We start from the raw sequence: 12,739 nt of genomic DNA, 5'->3' as shown, positions 1-12,739 counted from the left end.
GACTTACATGAAGTAGTCTTATATTATACTATTAGGGTTAATACTAGTTGTTAACGTGTTTGTATATATTAGTGGGTCAAATAATTTCCTTCAATGGGGATAAGCCTCGAGTTGTTATTGATCATTATCTCTATAAATAGAGTCTAATAAAATTGTAACAGTATCAAATTTAATTCAATTGGAGTCTATATATATATATCTTTACCTAGAGCTCAATTAAAATCAACTTTTATTGCTCATCTTCTTCTTCTTCTTCTTTTGTTCTTGTTGCTACTAGTACTGCTAGCTAGAATTCGAATATGGGTTACAAGGTTGCCAAAGCCTCAGAGTACCTAGTGATAACCGGTTTCAGAATACCCGATATCAAACTCGCGAAAAAAGCATGGATTCTACCAGGCCAATCTTGCAATGTATTCGATGTTTCGCCTGTCAATTACACTTTCGACGTTCAAGCGATGAGTTCCGAAAAACTTGCTTTCCTCCTCCCTGCAGTTTTCACAATCGGTCCTCGTATTGAAGATGAAGATAGTCTCTTAAAATACGCGAAACTTCTCTCGGGTCATGACGGTAATTCTAGCCATGTTAAAGAGCTAGTTCAAGGTATAATTGAAGGTGAAACTAGGGTTCTTGCTGCTTCAATGACTATGGAAGATGTTTTTAAGGGTACTAAAGAATTTAAAAGAGAAGTTTTTGAGAAAGTTCAACTTGAACTTAATCAATTTGGGTTGTTAATTTATAATGCAAATATTAAACAACTTGTTGATGTTCGAGGTCATGAATATTTTTCGTATTTGGGTCAGAAGATTCAGAATGAAGCGGCAAACCAGGCGAAAGTCGACGTAGCCGAAGCTAAGATGAAAGGTGAAGTTGGTGCTAAGTTAAGGAGTGGGCAAACCTTACAGAATGCGGCGAAAATAGACGCCGATACGAAGATTATTTCGATACAAAGACAAGGAGAAGGGCAAAAAGAAGAGATTAAGGTTAAGACTGAAGTCAAGATTTTTGAGAACCATAGAGAGGCCGAGGTTGCTGAGGCTAATGCTTCTTTGGCTACTAAAAAGTCAAAGTGGGCTCAGTTAGCACAGTTGGCTGAGGTTGAAGCAGTTAAGGCAGTGGCAATTAAGGAGGCTGAGTTGCAAAGGGAAGTTGAATTGAAGAATGCTTTGACTCAAACTGAAAAGCTCAAGGCTGATTTTCTTAGCAAAGCTAGTGTTGAATATGACATCAAGGTAAGTTTACTAACAAACAAAATTTTTTTACGCTAGAGTTTTACTCAAAGTCTGACTCAGAAACTGATGAGACATCTTTTTGACCACTAACTTCCATTAATGATTTCGATATCTTAATGATTCAAAATTAAAAGCCTCAGATTGTATCGTCAATAGATCGAGTGAGATTGTAAGTCGTAACTCGTAAGTAATTGTTGCAACCCCAGATCCTTGGTTTTTTTTTTTGGGTATTGTTTTGGCCCATATACCCTTAGTCAAATAGGGTATTTGAAAGAGATTCTTTTGGGTGTATTTTTGTTTTAAAACAAGGGGCTATTTTTTATATAGCCATTCTGTTAGAGCTATTTGACCTAATTTTACCTTACTTACCTTTTACATCAAGCAAGCAATAAATCTTGGCTGTCAATTTTTTTGTATAATTAGGTCAAGCTTAATGAGTCACTGTAGGAATGTGACTTCTATTCTTAGGTTGGAGACTTTTGAAGTTGGGGATGAAGTTTCATGGAAATTACCTCTCCTCAAGAAAATCTGTCCAAATAACTTTCCACTAGCATTACTCCACAAAAAAATGTCTAAAAATTATTGTTCTGACCTCTAAATTAGAGTGTTTGTTAGAGATTGACCCATATTTGTTTAATTTATTAGAGTTGAGATGGGAAACTGTCAAGTGGTACCCATGTACATAATATGTGTGGAAAATTAACAATATAACTTTTCGAAAGACTTTTGAGTGCGACCCTTGAAAATATGAAATAATTTTTTCGACTTAGACCATTAGGAGTGGAGTCTTGATGACAATTTGGTGGAGTTTGACCTCTAACATACACCATCTTAAGTCTTATAGGGATATGATATGAAATTGACATATATGTCTCTCTACCGGGGGATACTCGGTTTGAATCTTACTGTTTCTCAAAATAATAAATTCTTTCTATGTGTTAAAATTTCATTGTCCACCAATGAAATAAAATCAGGTACAAGAAGCAAATTGGGATTTGTACAAGAAACAAAAAGCAGCAGAAGCGGATCTATATGAGAAGGAGAAATCAGCCGAGGCGCAAAGGCTTGCTGCCGAAGCACAACTATATGCTAGACAACAAGCGGCTGACGGAGAAGTATACGCGAAAAGAAAAGAAGCAGAAGGTTTGGTTGCTTTAGCAGAAGCTCAAGGCATTTATGTTGGAACTCTATTAAAAGCTTTCAATGATAACTATGGTGCATTAAGAGATTACTTGATGATAAATGGTGGAATGTACCAAGATATTGCCAAGATTAATGCTGGTGCAGTTCAAGGTTTGAACCCTAAGATAAGTATTTGGACTACTGATTCTTCTTCTTCCGGCGGTGGTGGTGTTGGTGGAGATATTACCGGTGGTGGTGGTGCTGGAGGAGCGATGAAGGAGATAGCAGGAGTATATAAGATGTTACCACCGTTGTTACAGACGGTGGAGGAGCAGACAGGGATGACTCCACCAACATGGTTGGCACGTTCTACTTCTACTACTAATACTAAATCGGCTTGGAATTAATCATTTAAATATTACTTACGTTACCGATCTGAAATATTATAATAGGTAAGTTCTTGTGGATGGGTTATTTTGTGTTTTAAGAGTGATTGTGTTTGGCAAGTCGTTTAAAAACTTAAAAGTTATTGTTTTTCGGGGTTTGGTCTTTTATGTGAGTTTAAAGTTCAAAGTATGTTTGCTTTTGCTCTCGCTCGCTCTGACTCAAGAATTCCTACCAAAAGGTTGTGTTCGACAATGAAAATGATGTTTACTTTGAGGGCAATCTAGTTTTGAGTTTAAAAATCAATTTATTATTTTTTTACCGTCTAATCTTCTTGATGACGTGAAATACCAGTGGAGGTGTCCTTGAACATCGTAATATGTTGAGAGGTTCCATTCTAGGACTAGTGCTTGAACAGGAATAGGAGCCAAGTCTGTACGTACTCTAGTCAAGTCGATCCCAAAATTTGATGGATCAAAACCTTGGTTTCCCACACCTAGAAATTGTGAATCTAGGTTGGGTTGGTGCCAGTTTGGGACTAAACTTACTATCGAGCTTACCTGAGTTCGCGGGCGAGGCATATCCAGTACCAACATTAGCGAGCCCGTTTGCACGGAAGATTGGAAGTCCAGTATTGAGCATGGGAAAACTAAAGCCCGTTGGAGTCTCTGAGTTGTCGATCTGATGACTGGTTTCTCCTCTGAAAGTTCTATGAAAATCCAACTATCGAGACTGTTGTGTTAGAAAGGTTGTGAGTCTTACACACTCGATTTGCAACTAAAGCCTAATATCAAACACCACGAAGATGAACAACTTTGTAGATAGATTTACACTTAGAGATGAATTAATTACAACTACTTCTCTCTAAATAAGGAGATAACAATTATGAACAACCTCTCTCTTATAGTAGGAGAAATACTATCAACTCTCTTACAAAAGGAAAGACAAGTATTTAGAAGAAACTATACTATCTTTCTAATACTAACTCATTTCTCTTCTCTTAGCTTGTTAATAAGATGGAATGGATGGGATGAGAATGGGATGATTTGAGTTCCTCCTCTTCATCTCTTTTTATAGTAGGAAGTGTGAGATATGGTGTAGACACCTCACCACATGAGGAGTTTCATTAAGCTTGTGATGTCCTCTTGAGAGATGGACACTTCAAAAGATAAGAGACTTCTCACCTAGTTTAGGTGTCTCACTCACCATGGGTGTTTCATCTTGTTTGACACCTCACATACATATATAGTTGACACCACAAGCTTGTTGATGCCACCTCAAGTTTCAAACTAAGTAGCTTTACATTCCTAACATATTGGTTCCAGCAGTAGGACTGGCAGGGTAGCCAGAAATGTTTTGGATAAAATTCTGAGAGGTAGAATCATTGATGACTCTTTCTTAATTACAAGGAACAGATGAAGGAAGAACACGAGATGGAGGAATATCTAAGACACTCTTTGGAGGATTTGATAGAGAACCAAGGCTAGAAAAGTTGTTGATGACATTCTGAGACCTTGGAACATTGATGTTGTTGTTTGGAGAATTCGGTCTCTCTTGAGTAGATAAGGATCCGATTTGAGAATTTTGGCCATGAACCCGATACTCCCATCCTCGAGTAGATGATAGTCCAGTTTGAGAATTCTGTCGTTGTAGAGTAGATGGTGGGTGGATTTGAAGATTTGTACTGCAAACTGGGCTTTTTCTTTGTTGCAGAGATGGTGATCCAACTTGAAGTTGTGAGGCATGAAATGGATATTGTCTTTGTTTGGTAGATGAAGATCCACTTTCAGTATTCGGCCCATGACTTGGTGTCAACGATAATAAGCTTTCAGTATTCGGCCCATTACTTGGTGTCGACGAAAATCAACTTTCAGTATTTGGCCCATGACTCAGAGGTATCAACTTCTGTCTCACGATATTTTGGACTATTGGTCCCATGCCTTTAGTAAATCTCATCAAACTCTCATTATATCAAATACCACCATTACACTAAAGAAGAACAAAAGAGAACATTATACTAGTAAGCAACCAATATATATATATATATATATATATATATATATGTGTGTGCGTCTAACGTCAGAAGGACTAACCGTCACAAGTTGCTTCGAACTCTCATAGACAGTTGAAGCTAAAGACTCATTCTGACTGAGAAATTCGTCTCAAGGCCTAGATATTCGTCGACTTACATCTACATCAGAAGCAGATTTTCTACCTGTTAAGAATGAATTAAACGAGAAGTTAAATTCGGCCTATTGTGACTCGGATTGTTGGAAAACTTTATGAATCATTTTCAAGCAAGTTAACACTCAAATTTCAACTACTCGTTCTATTAACCGACATTTTCACCATCGCTCGCTAATTATGCAAAGTCAACTTAGATATTGGATTGAGGACAATAAAATTGATGGACATAATCAAACTTTTCATATTAAATCAATAGATCAGGCAATAATAATAATAATGTAATAATAATAATAATAATTTGTATAATAAGGCAGGAGAGTGTCTTTTCTAAAATATACCCTCGTCTTCAAAGGGTAGATCATACCTCCCAAAGTTATCTCCAAAGATTGATATTACACCTCTCAAATTTATATCCACAAGTTGTGATTACACCTCCTAAACTTATCTTCAAGAATTGTCTCCAATAACTATAGTTACACCTCCTAAAGTTATCTTCAAGAATTGAAATGTAGAACTGTTGGTGCCCACCGGGTACTGGTTATACCCTCGTCAGTCGACACCGGTTACAAAAGTAATGTACATTAATTTGTTGATAAGATATATTCTACAACGAATAAGAAGTCATAAATTTCACCGTGAATGAAGTCTATAAAGACTTTTCCCAAAATCCTGGCCTTTAACTTTTAATTAAGGTCGTCAAGAAGAGTTTTTTTGGTGATTTGAATTGGTTATTTCGAATAATAATGTTTTCCTGAAAGTTTTTGGTAGATTTTATGAAATTTACATGAAATGATGAGGTGTAGAACTTCTTTCTTGGATTAATTTAAATTTTGATAGGTTCATCTCGATTTCTGGTTTTGATTTTGTTAGTTTGAATCGTATGCACACTGTTTCAACAAAAAAAAAAGAATCGTATGCACGTTCTAACTTGTCACGGTGGAATTGGTGAGCAGAAAGAAAGGTCGAAGTCTTTTATTTATTTTCTTGTGATATTCCTACCAACGAGAATATGTTTATCTTCCTTCAATTCCTGCCCAAATTATGAGAAATTTAACTTCAGTTTGATGAGAAGATTAAACTTCATACTGTCATCATTTTGAGCGTCGTGTTTTTGTTCAATCTCATATGTTGTAGGTGAAACTATTTTCGAATATCTCCAAATCTTGTTGATCAATGCGGTCATGGAGGATTTGAAACCTTGACCTTTTGCAAGTATTTCTGAATTGACGCAGCGGAAAACTCCGAAAAGAATTAAATTTTCGTCTAAAACTTTTAAAACGTAGAAAAAACCTTTGGATCTCCGTCTTAAGACTTGTAGAAGTAAAACTAATAAGATTAAACTAAAATACTGAACTTTATTGATAAACTTGAATGAATAAAATAACTCCTAGGTCCCCCTTGTATAGACTTAGGGTTTCCTTAACCTAATCAAACTCAAATAACAATTTCTAATAGTAGATTCTTAAACCTAATTAAATTCTAATAACAACTTCTAAATAAATAGGATACTAGAATCTAAAACTTAGAAGGTTTCCTAAAGATACAAAACTACAAAAACTAATAATTCTCTACTACAAAATATTATACTACTAATAGATTGTAAGATATCCAAGATATTTGGAATATCTCATGAAAATATCCCTGCATCACGAATATATCTATTAGGCATACAATTATGGGCCAAAACAATAGTTTTGGTTGCTTTATGCACGGGCCGCCGCACAGTTATTATCCATGCCTTTGTTATTAACACCCAATCAATAACATTCATGAGTCATGCACATGAGATCCACTTAGAGGGTGTTTGATTTTTGCACTTATTAAGTGATTTTCACTTAATAAGTGCGGGCCGGCAATTTTAGGCGTTTGTTTTTTCACTTAATAAGTGAATATCACTTCTAAGTGGTGTCAAAGTAAGTGCTAAAAAAGACATAACACCCCTCCGAAAAATATAAAAATTACTAACTAACCAACTAAACTCTTCTCAAAAAAAAAAACCATTATAAACTTAATTAATGCCTATGCCTATAAACCAAAACCAAGAACTTGCCCTACCCATTATAAACCACAGAAAGCGTTGCAACTTACCACACACCTATATATACCTATACCAATTTGTGCCCTAACCAAAACCCGAAACTTGCTTTGCAGGTTACCAACCCCTAATAACTTGCTTTGTGCCCTAACCAAACCTATATTAAAACGTAAAGTCACTGCCCATTACAATACTAGTCTTCCTAATTAAATTGTGGAGAAAATTTGAAGAGACAATCTAGAGAGAAGAAGACTTTTAGAGAGAGATAACAACTTTGAGGTAATCTTTTTCTATCATGGTTTAATTAAGAATATTTGGGTTTATAGTCCAAAAAACGGGTGCTAATAGTAGATATAATCCTCTCTAATCCTATAAAGGGTTTTAAAACAAAAAAATAATATAAATGGATATCTAGTCCATTTGGTCTCATCTAGAGAGAAAACACAAATCTCTAGAATAAATATTATTTCATAATCCCTAATCTAACCTTTCCATATTTTATAACTGATTTATCTTCGAAATCTATGCATATCTTCTTCCATATTTATCTCTCATATTTCTCTCTAATCATGTTTCTATTCAAAGTAAGGATATCTTTATTATTATCTCCCATATTTCTCTCCAATCATGTTTCTATTCAAAGTAAGGATATCTTCATTATTTTCAATAACGGAAACTCTTTATTTGATCTCTCTAAAACCGATTTAGTTGACAAACCTCCATTAAACTCAGAAAATCTTCTTCTTCTACATTATATTGTTGTCCAAATTCATCATTTATCAGGTTTAATACTTTCGAAATCTTTATAAACACCATTGTTAATATCTAATATTTCTTCTTATAACTAAAACCCTAATTATTTCGCTCTATTATAAAACGTATCAGATTTATGATACATATCTATAAGATCTGTTTACTAATTCATTAACTTCGAATGTATGATGTTTATTTTCTCTCTCTAAAATTTTCATAACTGTTTAAGATTTTTATGTTTATTCCTTATTCAATGATTCATAACTAAAACCCTAAAATTTTCATAACTGTTTAAGATCTTTATGTTTATTCCTTATTCAATGATTCCTTCATAGTTAGTATGTTATGTTTGCACCCAGTGATAAATATTTCTTTAGATCTATGTTTAATCTTCTGTTGTTTCTGATATTTCATGAGATCAGATTATCAATCATCAATCGAATGTTTGATGTTTATTTTATTCTCTCTCTTAAAATTTCATTTATGTTTTTTATCTTGATGTTTAATCCTTCAACTCGAGTTTGACATTATTGCAATCAATCATCATAGCAGATATCTTTAGATTTGTAGTTTAAGCTTAATGATATTCTAATTTTTTTCTTCAGATCTGGTTTTCAATCCGTACGGATTTATGAAACATTTGTTCTTTTGTACGGTTACTCATAACAGAATTTACAGTACATGTATTTTATCGTAAATTACCACAATTTATAGTAAATTATGGGTAATTTATAGAATATTACCCGTGCTTTAACACCAAAACAGTACTCATTTCATTAGTATAAATACTTCGCTTTACTATCAAATCTCGTGTACTTTGCAATAAAGTATACATAATTTACGTATATCTTCATGTTCTTACCGTTATGTATATAATTTACGTATAAGTGCACATAAATTGTGTATTATTTATTTATCATTACGTGTACTTTTCACTCAAAACAGTAGCCTTGATAAGTTTACCAAACTACTCAAAACCTTCAAATGTTGTCAAAATTTGACAAACATTATATATAATTTACGAAACTGTACATGTAGTTTATAATAGAATATATGATTTTTTTTTTCTTTAATGTATGTGTATTTATGTGTGTAGATTTGATATACCAGATGAAATTTCAAAGAGAATCATCAAATCAAAGTGAGTCAACGAAACTAATGGAGAGTACATGGATGGGCACCATTTTTGAACCAAAGAAGATTTTGTACTTTTTTTTTGTAACAGAATGTAAAGGGTGTGTAATGTAAAAAAAATTATGTGTAATGTAAAAGAAATTATGTGTAATTTATTGAACAAGACCCACATACATTTGATAAATTATGTTGTATACTTGACAAATGATGGTTTCCTCATCATAAATAATACATAATTTACGTATTTGTTTCATAATTTGTATTCTATGTGTATTTATGTATGAGTAAAAACGAAAACATATGTTGCTTTAATGTTCCCAGAAAAATGTACTATTTTTAAAACTGAAAGTTATGTGAGAGAAAGAGATATATATGTTTTGTATATTAACCCCCAAATCACGCTAAATTGATCCTAGAAAATATACTATTTCCAAATCTGAAAGTTAAGTGAGAGAAAATTGATTTGAATCGAAAAAAATTTACATAGTAAGAGAGAGAAAATTGATTTGGTTTCCAAATCTGTAAAGAGAGAGAAAATTGATTTGGTTACAATTTTTGTTTTGAATCGATTTGGAAATAGATTTGCTTTCCAAAACGGTTAGAAGATAGAGAAAAATCAATTTCGGATTTTTACGTTAGTTGCTTTAAATCCCCTAAATCACGCCCACATTAGAAACATTCCAAATTCACCCTGGAAAATTAAAAATTTCGTGATTTTTGTAGGAGGGACGTGGACGGTAGTTCTCTCATAAAGATTGGGTTATTATGTCCGTAATGTAAAAGGACTAAATATCCATGTTTTGGGAAGATTGGATCATAAACCTTTTTTGAATATTATTTTGGTCTATATACCCACGGACCCTTTAATTAATTTATTGTTTGACGATTATTTTGGTGTCTTCATTATGATTGTATTGTTTTTTTTTTTTTGAAGGATCATGATTGTATTGTTTAGTTAAATATTTATTTATTTAAGAAAGAATGAGAAGGTATACAAACTGATACAGTGATACAACATAGAAAAATGATATTGTATTGTTTACAATATTCATACTTAATAAAATCTATCCTAATTTTTTCTCCATACACATAAAATCAATTGTTCAATAAATATTATTGTATATGCTTTGTAACACAACAAATCACTCCAAAAATAAATATCATTGTTTAGAAAGACATACTCACTTCATGAACAACCTTCAATCATAAACCTTATGATTATAAAAGGAGTTTTAGAATAATAATTGAGAAATTTGAATTAGTTATTAATCTATTTGTCTGTTTACTTCTATTGTATGAGAAGAATGTCGATATTGTGCGTAAAGAATCTGCCGAGAAAGAGACAAAAAAAAATATACAAATCTGAAAATTGAACCCAACAATGGAGAAGGATTTCATCGATTTATGTTTAGATTCAGTTGCGATTTTCGGATACGCTGGAAGTTCTCTAAAGTTGGTCTAACATTATTAAGGAGTTGAATACTAGATACGGTCAAAATTTTGACCATAAGACCCTTAAAAATAAGTGGAATTCTCTAAAGGGCGGGTATATGGTCTGGAGACAACTCACACATAAGACTGGTCATGGTTACAATGCTGATCAAGGAACATTCGACTGGCCTGATGAGATATGGAAACTTTAATTGAGGCAAGTAACATATTTAAGATAGATACTAGTTTATTAAGTTTAGTACAATATAAATATTAATTTATTTTCTTTCTTTTTGCCAATGCAGAAAGACAAGAGGGTTGCAGAGTTTAGGAATCAACCTTTAAATCATTTTAAGGAGTTGGAGAAACTCTTTGAGGGTACACTCTCAACTGGAGAGACTGCTTATAGTCCAATTCTATTTGATCAAGATGTCCAGGATGATACATCAAAGGATGACTATGATAAGTTCACTAAGAATGAAAGTGAAACTTTTGTGGATCTTGACAAAGATGACTATTTTTCAAAAAATAATGATGTTTATGTAAAAGATTATGCTATTCACCAAGTCATACTCTTGAAAAGTCTCAAGGTTCAGGAAAAAGAAAAAGATCAAGTGCGGAGTATAGTGAATTACTTGGAATAATGCGCTCTCATGTTGAAGGCTCCAAAGCTGATAGAGAAATTCTTATGAAGAAAATCGAGCAAGAACTTAAAGAAGATGCGATGAAGGTCATACCTAATGTTCAGTTAGATAAAAAAAATTTATGCGGGTGCTACAATATTGCTTTGTAAAAATACTGAATTGTGAAAGGCTTTCATGATGCAAGAAGACGTAGATGATAAGGTAATCTTTTTAGAAGAACTAGTGAAACAATCATAGGGTCGAATTATTGTTTATTTATTTAGGTTTCTTTTTTTTATTCTTTAAGTTTGTTCTTATAAGATTCTTATTAAATTTAAAATCATAAACTAGAATTATATCTTATCAATTTAGGATGTGAAGTTTGATTAATTATGATTGATTTTTTGAATAAATTCTACTAACAAAAGTTACAAAATTAAGAGATTTTATGCAAGAATAATCTAGACCATTTACATTTTTTTAAGCACTTATAAGTGATGGAAAACAAACGGCATTGCACTTGTAAGTGATAAAAAATAAACGGCGTTGCACTTATTAAGTGATAGCACTTTATAAGTGATATTCACTTAAAGAATCAAACACCCTCTTAGAGGGTGTTTGATTTTTGCACTTATTAAGTGATTTTCACTTAATAAGTGTGGGCCGGCAATTTAGGCCGTTTGTTTTTTCACTTAATAAGTGAATATCACTTGTAAGTGGGTTCAAATTAAGTGCAAAAAAGTAAGCTCTAACTTGGAGCTTATTTTTTTGCACTTACTTTCTAAGTGCTAAAAAGGACTTTTTTTCCTTCTCCGAATATAATAATTACCAATATGATTATAACCCAAAAGAAAATCTTAAGCAATTGATAAGTAAAAAAATCTTTTTATAAATTAGCGATGACACTTTTCCTTCTCACTCATCCTTTACCTAAGCTTTTCTCTTAAATTTTTTTCACATCTCTTCCTTCATTAGTCACGGAACCACCCAAAGTCCATGATGCAACGTAAGTTCTTTCTCCTTCATACTTTTTTAATTATTTGAGGTTAATATTTCCAACACAAAGTATTCATAAACCGTAATTCTCTTGTATCTAAACTCGCGAGCACAATGAATTAGTGAATTAGTATGAAATACTAATATGTAACAAGGTCAAAATAGATAATTTCTCATTTTTATGACATTTAGAATTAATAAAAAAACAAAAATCAAGCACTTAGAAGTGATGGAAAACAAACGCCACAGCACTTACAAGTGATATCACTTACAAGTGATATCACTTAGTAAGTGGTAGCACTTAGAGCAACTCCAATGTGGGGCTCGGGCTCCCAATTTTGGGAGCCCCTGAATTTTGGGAGCCCCTGAATTTTGGGAGCCCCGGGGCTTAGAGCAACTCCAACGTTAGGCTCCCAAGAGGGGCTCCCAAATCCAAAATATGCACATGTGTGGTGTATGTGTGTGAGGGTTGTGTTTTAAATTTTGGCTCTAATATATTAAATTTCAAATTTTTTAAAAAATGGGGGGGAATTTGAATTTCAAATTTTAAAATTTTGGGGGGAATTTGAATTTCAAATTTTAAAATTTTGGGGGGAATTTGAATTTCGAATTTTCCAAAAAATTTGGGGGGAATTTGAATTTCGATTTTTTTTTACTTTTTGTTCACCTATAAATACAATCACTTATCCATTAAGTTTTCTACATCTTGTTTCTATATTCTCTACATTTTCCTTCTACATTCTTTCCATCTTCTCTCTCCCTTCAATGGATGATAATTTTGAGTTAACAAATATGATCATTCAACAAGAGTTGGAAGATAGGGAAGAAGATGAATTTTTATTTGG

At 32.9% G+C, this 12,739-nt stretch overlaps 1 protein-coding gene across 1 annotated transcript; it reads left to right on the top strand.

The window, feature by feature from the left end:
* LOC147564015 (flotillin-like protein 4) lies at nucleotides 1-3,037 on the top strand. The gene is made up of 2 exons (XM_086642811.1): nucleotides 1-1,229; nucleotides 2,204-3,037. Exons 1-2 carry the CDS (start codon nucleotides 300-302, stop codon nucleotides 2,756-2,758), a joined length of 1,485 nt encoding a protein of 494 aa, XP_086498937.1. The 5' UTR covers nucleotides 1-299; the 3' UTR covers nucleotides 2,759-3,037.
* The last annotated feature ends 9,702 nt before the right edge of the window (nucleotides 3,038-12,739 follow it).

This window comes from Eschscholzia californica, unplaced genomic scaffold (assembly GCF_041429995.1).
Source record: "Eschscholzia californica isolate CP2 unplaced genomic scaffold, dmEscCali1.0.p SCAF_1, whole genome shotgun sequence".
In the NCBI taxonomy this organism is placed as follows: domain Eukaryota; kingdom Viridiplantae; phylum Streptophyta; class Magnoliopsida; order Ranunculales; family Papaveraceae; genus Eschscholzia; species Eschscholzia californica.
Note: the sequence above shows the minus strand (reverse complement) of the source record. Positions and strands in the feature narration are given on the sequence as shown.